The 19,008-nt window shown below is 57.3% G+C and overlaps 1 protein-coding gene across 5 annotated transcripts; it reads left to right on the forward strand.

The window, feature by feature from the left end:
* The first annotated feature begins 382 nt into the window (after positions 1-382).
* MED25 (mediator complex subunit 25) lies at positions 383-18,733 on the forward strand. Of its 5 annotated transcripts, none has more exons than XM_082608061.1 (18): positions 383-570; positions 666-711; positions 938-1,062; positions 7,386-7,484; positions 7,928-8,048; positions 8,304-8,466; positions 8,597-8,727; positions 8,967-9,054; positions 9,153-9,346; positions 9,782-9,910; positions 10,555-10,640; positions 10,719-10,776; positions 10,879-10,986; positions 13,244-13,432; positions 13,764-13,835; positions 13,967-14,185; positions 14,427-14,610; positions 16,918-18,733. In XM_082608061.1, exons 1-18 carry the CDS (start codon positions 437-439, stop codon positions 17,160-17,162), a joined length of 2,391 nt encoding a protein of 796 aa, XP_082464187.1. In that variant the 5' UTR covers positions 383-436; the 3' UTR covers positions 17,163-18,733. The 5 variants fall into 5 exon arrangements, with proteins under 5 accessions (XP_082464187.1, XP_082464188.1, XP_082464189.1 ...); XM_082608062.1 differs by lacking the exon at positions 16,918-18,733 and adding an exon at positions 15,063-15,195; XM_082608063.1 differs by lacking the exon at positions 938-1,062 and having other exon boundaries at positions 443-570.
* Positions 18,734-19,008: the final 275 nt, after the last annotated feature.

Raw genomic sequence — 19,008 nt, forward strand, 5'->3', positions numbered from 1 at the left:
CACGACCCCCCCATCCCCCCAAGCCAGAAAGAACTTAACTAGAAACCTAATCTGTCTTTTAGAAAACAAGGGCAGCATGCGCGTTGCACGGCAACCAGGTCTCCCATTGAAACTAGTGTCGGAATGGTCGCCCCGCTCAAAAATGGCGGCTGACGCACCGCTTTCAATATATTTCGCTCTCGACAGTTCTGCCAATAATTCAGTCTCCCACATCAGGCCCCCGAAGGGGTTCGCTAGGTCCTTTTTGAGTCTTGCACACACTGGGTGCGAAGGAGGATGGAGATAAACCTACCAGCCCTGGGTGCCCCGCACAAACATGGCCGCTAGAGCGTCAACAGCGACGCAAGGCCGTCTGGCGAGGGTGCGCGCGCAGCGCAGGCGCACTTCCGCTCATCCCGCAGTGGCTACGGCGGCGGTGGCGGCTGCGGCGCGGGGCATGGTCCCCGGGTCGGAGGGCCCGGCCCGCGCCGGGGGCCTCGTAGCTGACGTGGTGTTTGTAATTGAGGGCACGGCCAACCTAGGGCCCTACTTCGAGGGGCTCCGCAAGCACTACCTGCTCCCGGCCATCGAGTGAGTGCCGTTTCCGCGACTCCAACCCCGCCCTCCGACTTTAGTTTTCCACAGTCTCTTGCCTCACCCCAACCTTTCACCTCCGACCTTCACAGGTATTTTAATGGTGGTCCTCCTGCCGAGACGGACTTCGGGGGAGACGTGAGTCTTGGGACTCTTGAGTTTGAGGGAAGAGGGAAGCTGGGAATCCGGGCTCCTGGGTCTGAGAGAGGAGGGGGCGGGGACCTGGACTCCTGGATCTGAGGTGGGAGGGGCTGGGGTCTGGACTCCTGGGTCTAAGGGACGGGGAGCTGGGAGCCCCAACTCCCCTGAGGGAAAAGGGAGCTGGGGGTCCCAGATGAAGAATGTTTTTGTCCTCCCCTTCCAGTATGGGGGGACCCAGTACAGCCTCGTGGTGTTCAACACGGTGGACTGCGCCCCAGAGTCCTACGTACAATGTCACGCTCCCACCAGCAGCGCCTATGAGTTTGTCACCTGGCTCGATGGCATTAAGTGAGCTCTTTTCTGGGCTTTGGGAAGGGTTGGGGGACCCTGTGACGGACCGCGGAGGAATGGTGGCTTGGATTTGAGCTGCAGGATCCATCCCCTCACATTAGTTGGCTGAAAAGGACTGGGATGGGGATTGTGGTTTTATCCCTAAGTCACTTCTGTGGTCGGTTCTCTGTGCTTAGCTGATGTTGCTGTCTGGCTCGGAAGTAGAAAGAACTTCCCAGTCAAGGAGGCCTGTGGAACTCCAGCACCCACGTGTGATTCCTCCCTTTTCAGCCTGTTGCTTCTCATTTCTACTCTAGTTCTCCATTTTCAGATGGAGGCATTGAAGCCTGAGTGCAAGAGGGGTGGGGCTAGGCCCAGATAAGCTAGGCCTCTGTGCTTTGGAGTGAATTGTGATAGTTCCCATTGCAGGCTCTTGCAGGTGCAGACAGACTGGGGCCACAGCATGGCTCCACCACAACAGAACTCTCTGTCCCCTGTGTCTCATATAATTTGTCTCTAAAACGGGAAGGTTAGTAGTCTTTATAGTTATCGTGTTACTTATTCACTATTGGGTAACAGATTAAAACTTAGCAGCTTGGGACTTCCTTGGCGGTCCAGTGGTTGGGACTCCACACTGCCCCTGCAGGGGGCACAGGTTGATATCTGGTTGGGAACTAAGATCCCACATGCCTGGAGGCACGGCCAAAAAAAAAAAAAACTTAACCTGCTTAAGACAACAGACATTTATTATCTCATGTGGTTTCTGTAAGTAAGGAATTCAAGGGTGGCTTCGATGGGTTGTTCTAGCTCAAGGTCTCTTGTGGGATTACAGTCACCATGACTTTGGGCTGCAGTCATCCAACAGTTTGATTGCGACCGGAGGATCCATTTACAGGGTGGCTCACCCTATGGCTATTGGCTAGAGGCCTCGATTCCTTGCCAGATGTTAGCCTCAAGGTGTCTCCATGGGGCTGCTTGAGTGTCCTCCAACAGCTGGCTTTCCTCAGCCTGAGCAATCCAACAGAAAGAGCAAAGAGGAAACCACAGAGCTTTTTCTGATCAAATCTTGGAAGTCACACACCATCACTTCTGTCACATTCTGTTTAGTACACAAGTCAGTCCTGTCCAGTGTTTGAGGGGGCGTGGATACTAGGAGACGAGGAACATTGGAGACATGGTTACCGTGACTTTGTAGGGATACTTCGTGAATTAAACGAGTTGATGACTCTTTAAAAGAGTGCCTGACAAGTATTAAGTGCTACCTAAGCATTTGCTGTTGTTTCGTGTTTCAGTTTCTTGGATTGCAGATGGATAGTAGTCGTCCATGTCTCAGCGTTCTTGGGAGGATCACAGGACCTGATTTTCATACTGTGTTCAGCTCAGGGTCTGGTCAGAGTTCATTAAATAACACCAGTTCGCTGTTACCTTTGTACGTCCCTGCAGCAATTGTTTGTTGAACACCTGCTTTGTTCCAGGCTGTATGCGCTGGACTGGGTGCTGCATGTTCACTGCAAAGTTGACTCTTAAGTTTCCCCCTCATGGTCTATAGAATTCATGGTCAGGGTAGAGCAGGGTTTCTCAGCGTCAGCACTGTTGACCCTTTGGGCCAAATGATTCTTCGTTATTGGGGGGGCCGTACTGTGCATTGAAAGGTGTTCAGTAGCATCTCCAGCCCCTACCCCGCCAGATGCCAGTGGCTACTTCCCTCCCCCAGTCTGACAAACAAAAATGTCTCCAGACGTTGTCAGATATCTCCTTGGGGGCAGAATCCACCCCGTTTAAGAACCTCTGGACTAGATTGTGGTAAGACTTGAATAGTGTTGAGTGGGGGCTCCTTGAGGCCCAAGTCCAAGTCTGATGTCCCTCAAGTCTCTAGCGCCCAGCACAGGGCCTGGTACAAAGGAGGCCTAAGGAAAACTTTGTTGAACAAGTGAGTAAATGAATGAATGCCCAGAATGCACTTCATACTCTGGTTCCCCCTGGTAAACTCCTATATAAACATCAAGACCCGACTCAAATGTCCTTTCCCTGATTCTGGCAAGCAGCCAGTTGCTCTCTCCTCTGACCCCATTGCTCCCAGGTGTTTCCCTGTCACAGCTTCACACCTCTGGACTGTGAATGTCCAGGACTTGGGTGTTTCTCCTGCTGTTTGCTTCCAGCTGGGGCCTGGGACCCAAGAGGCCTTAGGAGACCTTTGCTGAATAAATGAACAAGTGAAAGCTGTGGGGAAGATAATCACCAGGAAACCAAACCTTCTGGTGGCTGTCAGGAGAAGCAGTTAAACTCCCTTCTTTAAAACTGTTAAGGGCACTGGGAAGATAAGAGGGAAATGCTTTCTGAATACTTTCATTCCATATTCACCCTCCCCTTTAACCAACCTAGAAAACACTGCGCCTATAACCAAATACAAAGGCTTTGTGTGTTGTACACTTACCAGAATCCTCCCAATCAGCTGAGAAACATCGTAAGCCATTGTTTAATATTCACAGTCGTCACTGTTTTATCAAGTCCTATGTAACTATCTAAATTCAGTTTCTGTGGCATTCAGGGCCAGTCTGTAACAGAGATCACGAAGAAAGTCAGCAAGTTTTGTTCACGCTTGGAGAAATCTTATCTTTTCCTGGAACATCCATCACTCACGGAACAAAGCAGGCAGTGTGATTTTTGAAACGTCCTTGCTTTGGAGAGGTTCATTTCTGATGTTACATTTTCCTTTCTGACAAGAGGGGCGGTTTCCCCTCCCCCCTACAGCTAGTGACCCAGCATCAGAAGGGCTAGGGTAGGGACTTCCTTAGTGGCTCAGTGGTTAAGAATCCACCTGCCAATGCAGGGGACATGGGTTCAAGCCCTGGTCCAGGAAGATCCCACATGGAGCGGAGCAACTAAGCCCATGCGCCACAACTACTGAGCCCTTGTGCCACAACTACTGAAGCCTGCGCGCCTAGAGCCTGTGCTCCACAACAAGAGAAGCCGCAGCAACGAGAAGCCCGCGCACCACAGCAAAGAGTAGCGCCCGCTCGCCACAACTAGAGAAAGCCCGCGTACAGCAACGAAGACCGATTGCAGCCAATAAATAAATTAATAATAATAAAAAAAGGATTAAAAAAAAAAGGCTAGGATAGAAGGAAAATAGCCCAAGTGTCTTCCCCATAGCGTTGTGACAGTGCGTTTGTGCATTTATTCATTCATCTGTGCCTTCATTCATTCAACAGATGTTTGTGGGGCAAATTGTTCCAGGCACCGAGGAGTCGGGGTGTGAGGCAGGCAAAGTCCTCGCCCTCTTGGAGCCAGTGTTTCCCCGGGGTGCTGGGCTGGGCAGGGATCTGGCAGTAGGAAGTCCCTGGTCAGAGCTGGCTGCTGTTCGTGTTCCTTCAGTCCCCCTGGGGGGCTCCCGGGGCCTGTTAGCCCGTGAAAGTGGGTGGTGAGGACTCAGTGGTGTGACGTCGGGCGGAACAAGTGGGGCCAGAGGCATGAGGATGAAGAATCGTTTTATTTCTACTTTATGTTTATTACTTGAGGGGTTTATTTGAAACTTTATGATATTTAAAACGTATTTTGCAACTGGTCATGCTTTCTCCCATTCTCCATTGTTTTTTTTTTTTGGCCGCGCCACACAGCTTGTGGGATCTTAGTTCCCCGACCAGGGATGGAACCTGGGCCCTCGGCAGTTGAGAGCGTGGGGTCCTAACCACTGGACCGCCAGGGAATTCCCTCTCCCACTGCCCGTTTTTCTCATTTCTTGGACAAAATATTTGTTACGTGTCTCTCTCTGAGCTGGTAAAAGATGGCTTATGCTTACTGTTCAATAAGAAGAAAAGCCAGCTTTGGGATCTCAAAGTGGTCAATGGCACTTTCCTTCATAAATTAGTTTTTAGAAATTGAGGTGAAATTCACATAACACACAGTCATTTTATTTACTTTTTATATTTATTTATTTTTCGCTGCATTGGGTCTTCATTGCTGCGCGCGGGCTTTCTCTAGTTGCGGCGAGCGGGGGCTACTCTTCGTTGTGGTGCGCAGGATTCTCACTGCGGTGGCTTCTCTTGTTGTGGAGCACGGGCTCTAGGCGCGTGGGCTTCAGTATTTGTGGCGCACGGGCTTAGTTGCTTCACGGGCTTAGTTGCTTCGCGGCCTGTGGGATCTTCCTGGACAGGGCTCGAAGCCACGTCCCCTGCATTGGCAGGCGGATGCTTAACCACTGCGCCGCCAGGGAAGTCCAACACGCAGTCATTTTAAAGTGAACAATTCAGTGGCGTTTAGTACATTCAGAGTGTTGTGCAACCACCTTCTCTATTTAGTTCTGGAACATTTTCATCACCCTAAAAGGAGACCCCGAATGCTTGAAGCAGTTGCTTCCTGTCTCTCCCCTTGCCCCCTCACCCCTGTCTCCTTAGCCCCAGCCATGAAGATGGCTTGATTTCTTCCAGCACAGGAAGCTGGCAGTAGGGTGGGTCCAGAGTTGGTTCATTTATCGGGGTCTCCCCCAACTCTGTGCCATTCAAATTCCTGTGCAAACCGGAGTCTCGGTGGTGAGGAAGAGGAGGGCTGGGGAGTGGGTCATGGGGAGGAACAGTGGTGTGGCCTGAGCACCCTGAGAGTGGGAGCAGAGGGCAGAAGTCTACACCGGGAAAGCATTCAGGTAGGGCACAGAGGAGTCATTCTTCTGTGGCTCACTTACTCAGCAGGCATTTCCCGGGACTCTGTGTGTACTTTTAGAGCTGGCTCAGACCACTGGGTCTCCCTCACTGAGGGCTGCACCGTCTGGAGGGGAGGTGGGCTGTGGAAGGGAGCTTGACATTCGCGGTACTGGGGGACACGTGATGTGATCGAGGGTGGGCCCTGAGATCAGGGGGCAGGTGAGGAAGGCTTCCTGGAGGAGGATGACACTGGGCTGGGTGTCTGGTTAGGTAAGCAGGGTTTCCACCTGTGCCAGAAGGGGCAGCAGTACATGGTCTTGGGGCGGACAGCACAGGCAGATGCCTGGGCGCGTGGCTGATCACGGAGTCCAGGGACACCCAAGAAGCTCTGGAGGACTTGCACCCAGAGAGGATGGAGTGGAAGGTGGGCAGGGCCCCAGATGCCCAGCTGAGGGCTTGGCTCTATTCTGGCCTTGATGGCCAGGGTTGGATTTGAAGCCATTTGTTTATGTAACACACAGTTCCCAAGGCCTCCCTTGTGCCAGGCTTGGCGGGGTGGGGTTGGTGAGGCTGGCGACAAGGGAGGTCACAGACCCCGTCCCTGCCTTGTCGGGGAGACAGGTGCCGACACAGACACAGGGGCCATGGTTCAGAGCAACAGGGCCCTTAGGGCTCCCAGAGCGGGGCCCAGTCTGCACAGATGTCCCCTGCGGCAAAGGGTCAGCCTTGCGACCACGTGACCCAAAGAATCATGGTGATAACAGCTGCAGTCTAGCAGAGGCCTGCCACAGGCCTCACGGGGATGGACACTGGTGACCCCTCTGTAGATCAGCTGGGGGAGAAACCCAGATCTGTGTGTAGTAGGTTCCTGGGGCTGCTGTAACAGTACAAGAAACAGGGTGGCTTACAGCAACAGAAAGTTTTGTCTCGCAGTTCTGGGTCCAGGAGTCTGAGATGGGGGGGCAGGGCCGTGCTCCCTCTGGAGCTTTAGGGGAGGGTTCCTTTCCTTCCTTGCCTCTTCCAGCTTCTGGTCGCCCCAGACATTCCTTGCCCTGCGGCAGTGTCATTCTGATCTCCACATGGCGTTCTCCCTGTGTCTCGTCACATCCACATCGCTTTTCCTCTGAGTGTGTCTGTCTCTGTGTCCCAAGTCCCCCTTCTTAGAAGGACACCGGTCATATTGGATTAAGGCCACCCTAAGGGCCTCATTGTAGCCTGTTTACCTCTGTAAAGACTCTGTTTCCAAATCAGGTCACATCCTAAGGTGTGGTGGAGGGCTAGGACTTCAGCATACCTGTTTTGGGGGACCCAGTTCAACCCATAACACTGGGAAGACAGAGGAGGCCCCTGCACCAGGCTGGGAAGCTGGGGTGAGGCCAGGGCAGATGGCCCAGAGAGGGCAAGGTGCACAGGGACTGGGACACAGCACAGGATCCTGGGCTTAAGAGTCCTGGGCCCTTTCTCTGTTCCATCTTCTGATGGGGCCTCTCGCCAGAGGGACTGCCTTGCAGGAGATGACAAATGTCCCCTGTCCTCGTGCCGGCACTGGGGATAGAGCAGGAAACTCTGCAGTGTCCCTGTCCCAAGGTGCCCAGTCTACGAAGAGGGATGGCACAGGTTCGGGCCCTTCCAGGGTGGCCCAGGGGCTGGGGGCTGGAGCCACAGGGCCCCCCGGGGGCTGACCGACCGCCTGGCCCCCTGCAGGTTCATGGGCGGGGGTGGCGAGAGCTGCAGCCTCATCGCAGAAGGCCTCAGCACAGCCCTGCAGCTGTTCGACGACTTCAGGAAGATGCGGGAGCAGATGTGAGTGGCCCGCGTCGGCCTCTGGCCACCGCGCACGCAGCCGGCCTTGCCTGTCGTGGGGCTCCGCCCCCAGCCGCACTGTGGGGAGGTGGGTGGGCTCCGCGTGCCCGACAGTTGGGGCCAGGAAGCAGGCGGTGTCCAGGCGGTGTTCTGCTGAGGACACCTGGCCCGTGCCCAGTCTCGGTGTCCTCATCAAAGGGGAGCCGGCCCTGGGTCTGCTTCCTGCCTGCCCTGCTCGCCCCGTGTCTTAGAGTGAGTCAGGAGCCTCTTCCGGGCCTCAGTGTTCGCAGCCGTGAGATAGGGGCCTGACTCCTGACTTCCCGTGGGGCGGAGGACTTGCACCTCTGCCGGTGCCGGCTCTGGGTCTTTCCTCAGGGCCCCTGTTGCCACGCGCTCCACATCTTTCCTTGTCCTCGCTCCACATCTTTCCTTGTCCTCGGCAGCGGCCAGACGCACCGCGTCTGCCTCCTTATCTGTAACTCGCCCCCGTACCTGCTGCCTGCTGTTGAGAGCACCACGTACTCTGGGTGCACGACAGAGACCCTCGTGCAGAAGATTGGGGAGGTGAGGACTCCTGGGTCTGAGGGAGGAGGGCTGGGGCCTGCCGTCCTGGGTCACAGGATCGTCACAGACTCCGTGGCCAGCTCTGCTGCCGCCTGTTGGAAGAACTATAACCCAGAATTCTCTGGGGCAGCTAATACAGGTCTTGGGGTCTCCTGTCCCAAAGCCTGATGGGATTTGGTGTTAGGGCCCAGCAGGTGTGACAGCCAGGGCTTGGCCTGGTGGCTTTGTCCTGACTGCTTGTCCCCTCTCCTGTAGCGAGGAATCTACTTCTCCATCGTGTCTCCCCGGAAGCTGCCTGCCTTGCGGCTTCTGTTCGAGAAGGCAGCTCCCCCGGCCATGCTGGAGCCGCTGCAGCCGCCAGCAGACGTGAGCCAGGACCCGCGGCACATGGTGCTGGTGCGGGGGCTTGTGCTGCCAGGTGAGGCCCAGGTGCTGCTGGGGGGACGGGGGTGGGAGGGGCGTCCTCCCCGGCTTCTTCTGACTTGGATTTTCTTCCCGTCTCTCAATCCCCTTCTCGTGGGGCTCGATCGTCCATCCTTGGCTCTCAGTCGGAGGTGGCTCGGCCCCCGGCCCCCTGCAGCCGAAGCAGCCTGTGCCCCTGCCTCCAGCACCACCCTCGGGGGCCACGCTCTCAGCAGCCCCCCAGCAGCCTCTGCCCCCTGTCCCCCAGCAGTACCAGGTGCGAACATCACCAGGGAAGGGACACGCCCTGGGGCCTTGCGGGAGCCCTGGCCCCTTGGGAGAGACCTAGCTGGATGTTGGGCCTTGGGGGTGATGGGCGTCTCCCTTGAGACACCTGGAGGGTAGAACTTTTAGGGCTGGGGAATCACGTCCCTGTGGGGTGATGGGAGTCACGAGCTCCTGCGATATTGGGGCTGGGGAGGGTGGTCCTCACCAGCCCTTCCCCTCTACTGCCAGGTCCCTGGGAACCTGAGTGCAGCCCAGGTCGCTGCCCAGAATGCAGTGGAGGCCGCCAAGAGCCAGAAGGCTGGGCTGGGCCCTCGCTGTGAGTCCTGGGCGGGGATGTGGCAGGGCGGCGGGGGGGGGCAGCCGGGCCACTCTCCACACACCTGCCCCCACCACTTCCCTTGGTCTCTCCCACAGTCTCGCCCATCAACCCCCTTCAGCAAGCCGCTCCAGGAGTGGGTCCCCCCTACAGCCAGGCCCAGGCCCCCCCGCTGCCCCCAGGGCCCCCCGGCGCCCCCAAGCCACCTCCTGCTTCCCAGCCCAGCCTGGTCTCCACTGTGGCCCCTGGCCCGGGCCTGGCACCCCCTGCACAGCCAGGGGCACCATCCATGGTAGGTACCTGCCTTCTGGCTGCTAACACAGTGCAGGGGAGGAGCAGTTGGCCTTTCCGAGGAGGGCCCAGGGGCACGTGGGCCTTGTTGTTCGGGGTCCTCAGGGGCTCATGGAGCTTGTGCTATAGGCAACACCGAGACTAGCGGGTCCGGGGGCAGGATCGTGGAGTTTGTGGTTCCGGGTGGGTGAAGGCTGTTCTGAGGAGCCCGAGGAATCCTGGGAGCGCCGGACATCAGGGGCTTGAGAGTCTTTGAATCCTACAGGGTCAGAGCATTTATGGTCCCAGGCTCGGCCCCGTGGTGTTCTGGGCCTGGGGGTGCAGAGGAAGGGGCCTCTGTCCCGTTCCGCTTGTTGGTTTGTCCCTCTCTCAGGACACTCCCTTCCAGAAGATGGTCTGACCCTGCCCCGTGGCCCTCCTTCCTCCCCTCTGTCAGGCGGGCACCGTGGCTCCAGGCGGGGTGAATGGCCCTTCTCCGGCCCAGCTCGGGGCCCCGGCCCTCGGCGGGCAGCAGTCAGTCTCCAACAAACTCCTGGCCTGGAGCGGGGTCCTCGAGTGGCAGGAGGTGAGTGGGTCCATAGGGCCAGGCCTGGTGGGGTGCAGGGTTAGGCCGGGGCTCCCATGGGGTCGTGGGACTTGTGGTCCTGAGGATAGTCCCAAGGACACGTGGGATTTATAGCCCGGAATTCAGGATTAAGAGAGGTCTTGGGGGCTTCCCTGGTGGCGCAGTGGTTGAGAGTCCGCCTGCCGATGCAGGGGACACGGGTTCGTGCCCCGGTCCAGGAAGATCCCACATACCGCGGAGCGGCTGGGCCCGTGAGCCATGGCCGCTGAGCCTGCGTGTCCGGAGCCTGTGCTCCGCAATGGGAGAGGCCACAACAGTGAGAGGCCCGCGTACCGCAAAAAAAAAAAAAAAAAAAAAAAAAAAAGAGAGGTCTTGGATTCTCGGTCCAGGGCAGATCCAGGGGATGGTGGCATCTAGGGGACAGAGGGCTGCGGGATTCGGGGGCAAGAGGAGGAGCCCCAGCGTTTGTGGAATTTGAAGGCTAGAGGATTGTGGGGTTGATGGTCTGGCGGAGGGGCCCAGGGCTCGTGGGACTTAAACGGGTGGGGGTCCTGAGCTTTGGGGCTCCCAGGGTAGGGCAGGAGAGGCCAAGGGGATGGAGGCTCGGGGCCTTTCTCACCGTGACATGCTCTTCTTCCCCTCAGAAGCCCAAACCTGCCTCTGTGGACGCCAACACCAAGCTGACTCGGTCACTGCCTTGTCAGGTCTACGTGAATCACGGCGAGAACCTGTAGGTGCCTGCTGCGGGTGGGGTGGGCAGTGAGCTGGAGTGTGCATCTTCCTGACACCCCTCCCGTTGTTGCCCCAGGAAAACAGAGCAGTGGCCCCAGAAGCTGATCATGCAGCTCATCCCACAGCAGCTGCTGGTGAGTGGTGGGAGAGGACAGCCGCCCACCCCCTCCCACCTCTGTCCCACCCCGCCTCACGTCCCTGCTCCGCTCGCCGGCTGACGTCAGTGTCTCCCGCAGACCACCCTGGGCCCTTTGTTCCGGAACTCAAGGATGGTCCAGTTCCACTTCACCAACAAGGACCTGGACTCCCTCAAAGGCCTCTACCGCATCATGGGCAACGGCTTTGTGAGTGGGGTGGGCGGGTGGGGGGCGGGTGGGGGGCAGGTGTCCACTCCCCATTGTCCTGGGCCCAAGGGAGCCAGTTTTGATGGTGGGGCTGCCTTTGTGACCTCGCGTTCCTCAGCTTTAGCTTTTTTTTTTTTTTTTTAATAATTACAACATGCACCAGATTGAGGTCCGTTCCATGTTAAAACCCGTGGCTCTGACGGGGGTTTGCTGGGTTGGCTTCCTGGGGCCAGGAACGACAGAAGTGTATCCTCTCGCACTTCCGGAAAAGAGGTGTCTGAATGAAGTCAGGGTGTCAGCAGGGTCGCGCTCTCTGAAGCCTCTAGGGGAAGAGCCTTTCTTGCCTCCTACAGCTGGTAGCCCCCGGCGGGGTCGGCTTTAGGCTGCAAAACTCCAGTCTCTGTTTCCGTTGTCACATGGCTGTCTTCCCTCTGTGTGTTTCTTCCCTGTGTGTGTGTCTCTGTCGTCTTATGAGGACACCAGTCATTTGGATTGGGGTCTGCTTTAATGATCTCATCCTAACTTGTTACATCTGCAAATACCCTATTTCCAAATAAGGTCACATTGGCAGGTGCTGGGGTTTGGAACTTCAGCATGTCTTTTTGGAGGATACAGTTCAACTCATAACACTGAGGGAGGCTCTCTAAATAGAGCGGAACCAGTTGAGTACATCCTGTGGGCCTGGCACTTTTCTAGGAGAGGGGACTTTTCGCGGGTTACCTCATGGAATCCTCAGGAAAGTTCTACAAAGAAGGTGATCCTGAGAGTTGGGAATCCCTTCCACTGCAAATAGCAGTACACCCAACCAGCAGAGTTTTTAGAGCAGATAGATGATTGGGGCGGAGGCTTACAACAGCAGTTTACTCTTTCTCCTAGTCCTGTGTGCGTCAGCTGGGCTCATTTGGGCTCGTCTTGCCTGGGGACTCTTGTGGGGGTTACCGTCAGGTGGCGGCTGAGACTGTGGTCATGTGAAAGCTCACCTGGGCTGGAGGTGCAATTTGGCCCACTCACGTGGTGCTGTCAGTGGGGTTCAGCTGGGCCTGGCCATCCGGGTGCCCGCATGTGGCCTCCCCGTGTGGCTTGGGCGTCTTCACAGCATGGCGGCTGGGTTCTGAGAGGGATGTCCCCAAAGCGAGCATTGTACAAGCAGGCATTCATTTGTGACACGTGACAGGACATCCAGAGGTGAGCAGCTCTCGGGGTTAGTTATGTAGCCCCATGACGTCAGGGCCAGGATCTCTGGGGTTCTCTTAGCTTCTCTCTCGTGGTGGTAAGATGGCTTTCGAAGCTCGAGGACTCTTGTTTGACTTGACGTAGGAAGGCAAGAAGGAGGCGTGGCATCAGCCGTGTATTTCCCTTTCTTTAGGAAAGCACTTTCCCACGCTCTCAGGCAGGCTTCCCTTCACGTCTTGGGCCAGACCCAGGCCGCTGGGCCACCCCTGGCTGCAGAGGAGAGCATCGGGGAACAGGCACCCATGAGTGCCCTGGGACCCAAACATGTTGCTTCCCAAACGGAATCGGGGTTCTCTGCCCAGGGGAGAAGGGCAGATGGTAGGCAACTAGCAGGTTCTGCCTTGCATGAGAAAGCAAGGCGTACTTGGCCAAGGTTCTACAGGGGGGACCTCAGTCTTATCAGCCCCTCCTCCCCCAAGAGCCCACCTCCTGAACACCCTGCGTATTACGGCCTCACCTGACATTCGCTAATGTTTCCCGGGTACTTCCTGTGTGTCCAGCCATGGGCAGGATGCCTGATGTGTATCTGCACATCCCAGAGTCACATCCCTTGTGACGTTAGTGCTGCCACCCGAGGTTCTCACTGCAGGTACTGAGGCCCAGAGGGTGTGGCGCCCCCAAGGGCCTCTTGGATTCCCAGTCAGTCACGTATCCGCCACCACCATTGATCACATGGTTCCAGTGTCAGCTCTGTGTTGAAGCCCCTCCCTCTCAGCCGTGAGCCCTCCCAGTGGGGCTTTGAGGAGGGCAGCCTCCCGTGGTGTGGCACAGTTGGGGGGACTTCCTCTCTGCTCTCCTGCCCGGTGGTCAGCAAGTGCCCAAGTGAACAGGTGCCCAGCCTCGCCCTGTTCCTGTGGGCACCCAGCTCTCTGGAGCAGCCTCAGGCCACACCTGAGTCTCCTCAACCTTTCAGAGCAGAAAGCTTGCCACTCCCGGCCTGTGGGGCCTCTAGAACCATCTGAAACCTGGAGGGGTGGGAGGCCTCCTCCTCCGGGGTGTGACCAGCTCCGATCCTCTCCCACAGGCGGGCTGCGTGCACTTCCCGCACACGGCCCCCTGCGAGGTGCGTGTGCTCATGCTCCTGTACTCGTCCAAGAAGAAGATCTTCATGGGCCTCATCCCCTACGACCAGAGCGGCTTCGTCAACGGCATCCGGCAGGTCATCACCAACCACAAGCAGGTCCAGCAGCAGAAGCTGGAGCAGCAGCGCGGGGTGAGCACCCCAGAGCTCCCGGCCCCAGAGCTCCTGGCCCGACCCCACAGCGCCCTCTTGGGGCTCCAGCGCTGGACGCTTACTCCTGCCAAGTTCAGCCCCATCCCCATGTTGCCATGCACCGTTTCTCTCCTTTTTTAGTGTTCTTGTCGAATCTCCAAGACACAGCCCCCTCTTGGGGACCTGGGAACGTAAAGTTTACCTCCCAGACCCGCCCACCCACCGCAGAAAAGGTCCTCAGCTCCTGACAGGTTCCCTCTCAGGGCACAGACCCTCCCCGACATGGGGACACCCCGCCAGCCACTGATCTGCACCCTCTCTCCCCACACAGATGGGGGCACAGCAGGCACCCCCGGGGCTGGGCCCCATTCTGGAAGACCAGGCAAGGCCCTCGCAGAACCTGGTGAGGACAGGGCCAGTGGGGTCAGGGCCCGGGCGGGGGAGGCCCCAGAGGAGGCGGTGATTCATTCTGACCCCACCGCAGAGGTCAAGGTGTCTGGGGGCTCTGCCCTCACCCCTGTCTCTTCCCATCAGCTCCAGCTCCGCCCACCGCAGCCCCAGCCGCAGGGTACCGTGGGGGCCTCTACGGCCACGGGGCAGCCGCAGCCCCAGGGTGCTGCCCAGGCACCCCCGGGCGCCCCACAAGGCCCTCCCGGAGCGGCCCCCGGCCCGCCCCCTCCCGGACCCATACTTCGGCCCCAGAACCCCGGGGCCAACCCCCAACTGCGGAGCCTCCTCCTCAACCCACCACCGGTGAGATTTGGGGGTGGGGGGCAGATGGGAGTTGTGGGTCCTGGGCCTTGACAGTTTGATTCCTCTCATCTTGGAGGCGGGAGGTTGGTTTGATCGGAGGGTGTGACTGGCGGCCCGCCTGGCTCCTCCCCACGTGTCTGACGTGGGCTTCTGCTAAGATTCCTTGGAAGCTACCCGAGGGGCTGGGGGAGGTGGGGGCTCCCCACCAGGGCCCTCTGAGCTGTTTTCCTTGTTCTCCCAGCCCCAGACTGGGGTGCCCCCGTCTCAGGCCGCCCTCCACCACCTCCAGCCACCAGGGGCCCCTGCACTGCTGCCCCCGCCGCACCAGGGCCTGGGGCAGCCCCAGCTGGGGCCCCCGCTCCTGCACCCGCCGCCACCGGCCCAGTCTTGGTCTGCACAGCTTCCCCCGAGGGCTCCACTGCCAGGTAAGGGGGTTCGGGGGAGGCCAGGGTCCTGGACTGAGTATCCCAACAGCCCCTGGACCGGAGCCCCAAGACCAATGACTTCTGGGAAGTAAAGTTCTGGGAGTGAAGAATAGCGGGTCCCCCGTGGCTTTTGGGGCTCTAAGGGCTCCTGGGGGACCAAGGAGGCAGGAGGTCTCCCCACCATTCCCCTCCTGCGTGTCTTCCTGGGGTTGCTGGGAAGCGCAGTCTTAGGGCCAGAGAGGTATGTTGGGGGATGGGCTCCCAAAGGCTTAACGGGAAACAGACTATCTGTGGTCACATGGCGTCAGAAGGCGCCTCTGTGGGTCCCCCCAGGGCTTCCTAGACCACTCAGTGCCTTGGGCTCCCAGAGGAGGAGGGAGGAAGCAGGCCCAGGGCCCTCCAGGGCCCTAGGGACTACTGGGAGATGCAGTCCCTTCCCCACTGCCCCCCAGGTCAGATGCTGCTCAGCGGGGGTCCCCGGGGCCCGGTCCCCCAGCCGGGCCTGCAGCCCAGCGTCATGGAGGACGACATCCTCATGGACCTCATCTGAACCCCCGACACCCAATAAAGTTCCTTTTAACACACGCCCCGGCTCCCGTCACTGACATCCCCCAGGACTGGGCAGGAGGAGACGGGGGGAGACACCTCTGTCCTTGTTCTCGCTTCAACAGACGTCCCTGAGGCCCCGGGCTGGTGAGGCCAGGGCCTTGGCGGCGAGTCAGGCAGTCTGGTGCACCCTGGCTCTAGGGAGGTGTGGAGGCAGCAAGCAGGGCCCACAGGACCACGTGCACTCGTGGAGCTAGAGAGGGTGCCAGGTGGGCCCGGAGGAGGCCTCTGAACCAGCTGGGCTTGGCAGCATTTGTGAGAAGCAGGAGTCAGGGAGGCTGGGAAGGCAGGCACTGGCGGTCTAGGTGCGGAGACCACAGAAATGAACGTGTGGGGGCAGGAGGAAGCTTGGGGTGGTCAGAGGAGCGAGTCCATGCTTCTGAAGCATGAGCATAAGGGAGGGGGGCCTAGAGAGGTGGGCAAGCGCCAGGCGGGGACGGGGCTCAGATTCCAAACCACGCAGCTGGAGGCTTGTCCAGGGGATGCAGAAGAGCTGCAGGAGGCCACGAGCAGGGGCCAGGCCTGGGTCGGCTGGCTCTCAGAAAGCCCCCTCTGGGCTATGGGATGTGATGGGGCAGGACAGAAGGCAGGTAGGGGTCTGGGGCAATTTCCCTGGGGAGAGGAGAGGCCAGAGGAGGGGCTGGGCCGAGTCGGGGGGCAGGAGGGGTGAGGCTAGAGACTAGTGTGCTGTGCAAAGAAAGCTGGGGGCGTACGGGTGGGGTCGAGGGCGGTGCCCAGGACCTGGCCTGGTTGTGTGGTAGGCAGTGGGCCTCCCTGAGGCAGGGAGCTGGGAGAAGGAGCCAGTAGTGAGTGCTGATGGTCCAGGGACATCCAAGTGACCAAGGCTGTGTTGGGAGCTCAGGATGTGTGTCCTTAGCAACAGTATATGTTTGGTGGTTGAAGACACCAGAATGGATGAGGTCTCATGTGGAGAGGGCAGGCTCCAGGTCCCAGGCAGAGACCTACCTTCCAGGGCTTTGGACAGGGTGGACAGTGGAGCCGTCCTGGTGATGGGAAACCCGGCAGGAACGTAAGGAGGATGTACAGGTTTGGGATGTAATGAGGCAAGGGGCCTCAGGTCGTCCTTACAGAGACGTCCAGGGGACAGCTGGATACAGACACGTGGCTGGCGCACAGGGGTGCTCTGGCCCGGGGGCAGAAAATTAGTTGTCTGTTGTCAGACCCTAGAGCAGTGTTGCTCAGAGCGTGGTCCACAGCTGGACCACCAGCATCCGCATTGTTTGAGACGCCGGTTAACATCAGATTCCTGGGCCCCGTCCCAGGAGAGAGGTTGCAATCTGGTGGCCCGTGGGCCACTCTACAGATGAGTTTTGTTTGGCCTTCCCTGTGTTAGCATATGTGGCATTTTTTTTCCTAACAAGTTAGTTGTAAAAATCAGGATGATTCACACACGCACACACACACACACACACAAAATCTGCAGTCTTGGCTTCTCTTGACAAGTCAGAAGATCTGGCACCCCTGGGCCTGCCCTTCTGCCTAGCAAACAACGGGCTGGAGCTGCCCCTTTCAGTGGGGCGTGTGCTCTCTGGTTCGCCACAGTCCCCACCACTCCCTCCTGACTCCCCTACCACGAGGCAGGAGGCTGTTGCCTTTGGCACGGGGCTTGCACTGTTGTTGTTCCTGTGGTAGTGTTCGGAGACAGTGAAATCTTTCTTGTACCCATGTCTCTACCAAAAGTGGCAAAACGAAAGAGAGAACGAGAGGGCCACGTGTTTCGAGAGAAATGGGAGCGAGCCTATTTCTTTGTGGAGGTGAAGAGCATGCCTACGTGCTTAATATGCAAAAAAATCGTGTCTGTGTTGAAAGAATACAACCTGAGGCGTCACTATGAATCCAAGCACAGTAAGAGCTTCGACCAGTACACAGAGCAGACGCGAGACGCGATACTCAATGAACTGAAAAAGGGCCTCAAGTGTCAGTAGGGCTGGTTTTGGGAAGCGGACGGGAGCAGTGGCCCGGCTGCCACGCACGGTTCCGGAATCACGTGAAAAGAGTCACCTGGGCATTCCAGCCTACCGACAGCGAGTTTATAAGGGAGCAGAAATGACGCCTCCCGAACAGAAACTCATGTCTGTCTGGACCATCCTTTAAGTCCAGCAGGCGTCTGCGTCCCGTGGGGAGGTGAAGAGAAATCCGAAGACTGACAAGTCCCGTTGCTTGAACGAGTCAAATCAATCGTGGCCTTTTCTATCGCTGCTCATGAACTGTTACCACCCAGTTAGCTTTATTTATTTGTGGTGTGGAGAACCTTGATGTGACCGAAGAAATCTGTGACACGGTGCCAAGGCAGGCCCGACACCAGGCAGTGACCTGTTTTCTGTGTGTTGAGAGAAATGCAGTTTCACGGAGACTGGTCAAAATGCCTGAGCACAGCTACAGACCGTGGTGGTGATCAAACGATCAGTGTTACACGGGACCGACGGGATGCCTTGATCCGAGGACTCAGGTCGTTCCATCAGTCACCAGGCACTGACCTTACTAAGAAAGTCAATGGAACACACGACACGACGTCCGTGACAGGCTCGTGTAGCTTAACCACGGGCAGGCCGGTGATGAACTTGACCCGATGTGTTTTATAGAAGCTCTGTGACCTGGTCGTCACAGGACAGGTGGAAGCAGTCTGAACCGTTGCAGTCCATCCACTTGGTTCATTTCAGATGAGGCAGAAGCCACACCTTGGTTCCCCTGAGAAGGTCAGTCAGAGACTTTTGATCGAGGTTCCAACCCTTCTGAACGCTCTCTTTTCTCCGCAAGGACGTACACAAACAGCTACTTGAATGTATGATCGTGTTCACCCAGTCCTGGCAAAAGTGGGGAAGTCGTTGGCAGGGAATATTCTGCCTCCCTTTCGTTGCTGCAGTTGGTTTCCAGAAACGAAAGACATGGCCCAGACCACGTCCACCCAACTCGTGGGGTTAAAGACCAAATCCCCCCAAGGGCTCTCCACATCCAGACTTGATGAAAACAAACTAACACTGTCCACTTTGCCTTTGCTGGTTAATGTCGATTGTGTGAATGCAGACCGCAAATAGTAGTTATTGAACGAACTACAGGGCAGTAAGCTGCTGGTTCCTAAGTGGGTTCCATCGGAAGATGACAGCCCTACACCACTCTCCAGTAGTTGTCCTGAATCTCCGTGTTTGGAAGTGGCCACGCTTGTGAACAGCCGTTTTCCGTTACAAAACTGAATCAAGTTCAATATCGCTCCCAGCTTCAGGAGTCCAGGTTGAATTCTCAACCACCCATCCCACCATGACATCCAAGGCCTGACGTTGACATCCGGGGGCGGCAGGGATGATGTCCGCCTCCCAGCTTCAAGTCAGGGAGCCAGAAGAGTTACGACAGAGAAAAAAAATTTTAGTAATTAAATATTTCTATTTTTCAATTTGTATTTTTTCAATTTTGGATTTGAAATATAAACTCCAGTATCATACATGTTTGTATTATGTTCCATGCATTCACCAGAGTTCAGTAAAGATTCCATTTGATTATATTTCTGGCCGTCGACTTTTCTTATACCTGGCAAGTTCACTCATTTATGTGGCCCACCTGGCTCCTGCCGGCATTTGAGTTTACGATCCCTGCCCTAGAACCATCTAGAACCATCTAGAACTGTCGAAGCAAATCCATCCGGGGGCGGGAGGGAGGCTGGGCGTCAGCATTTGGAACAAGTTCCCTCGGCGATTCTGACGCAGATGAGAGATGGAGCAGGAGATCCCGGTGGCGGTTGAAGGAGGGAAAAGCGGGTGAGGTTTCCCAGGCAGCGTG

The sequence above is a fragment of the Mesoplodon mirus genome (assembly GCF_964341445.2).
Source record: "Mesoplodon mirus genome assembly, chromosome: 19".
Taxonomy (NCBI): domain Eukaryota; kingdom Metazoa; phylum Chordata; class Mammalia; order Artiodactyla; family Ziphiidae; genus Mesoplodon; species Mesoplodon mirus.

Bases quoted from the DNA above. Each gene is read 5' to 3' on its own strand.
- MED25 (XM_082608061.1), top strand. From the start codon at position 437: ATGGTCCCCGGGTCGGAGGGCCCGGCCCGCGCCGGGGGCCTCGTAGCT. The intron at 8,467-8,596 runs GTGAGGCCCAGG...CTTGGCTCTCAG, and splicing joins GCGGGGGCTTGTGCTGCCAG to TCGGAGGTGGCTCGGCCCCC. The intron at 13,836-13,966 runs GTGAGGACAGGG...TCTTCCCATCAG, and splicing joins CAAGGCCCTCGCAGAACCTG to CTCCAGCTCCGCCCACCGCA.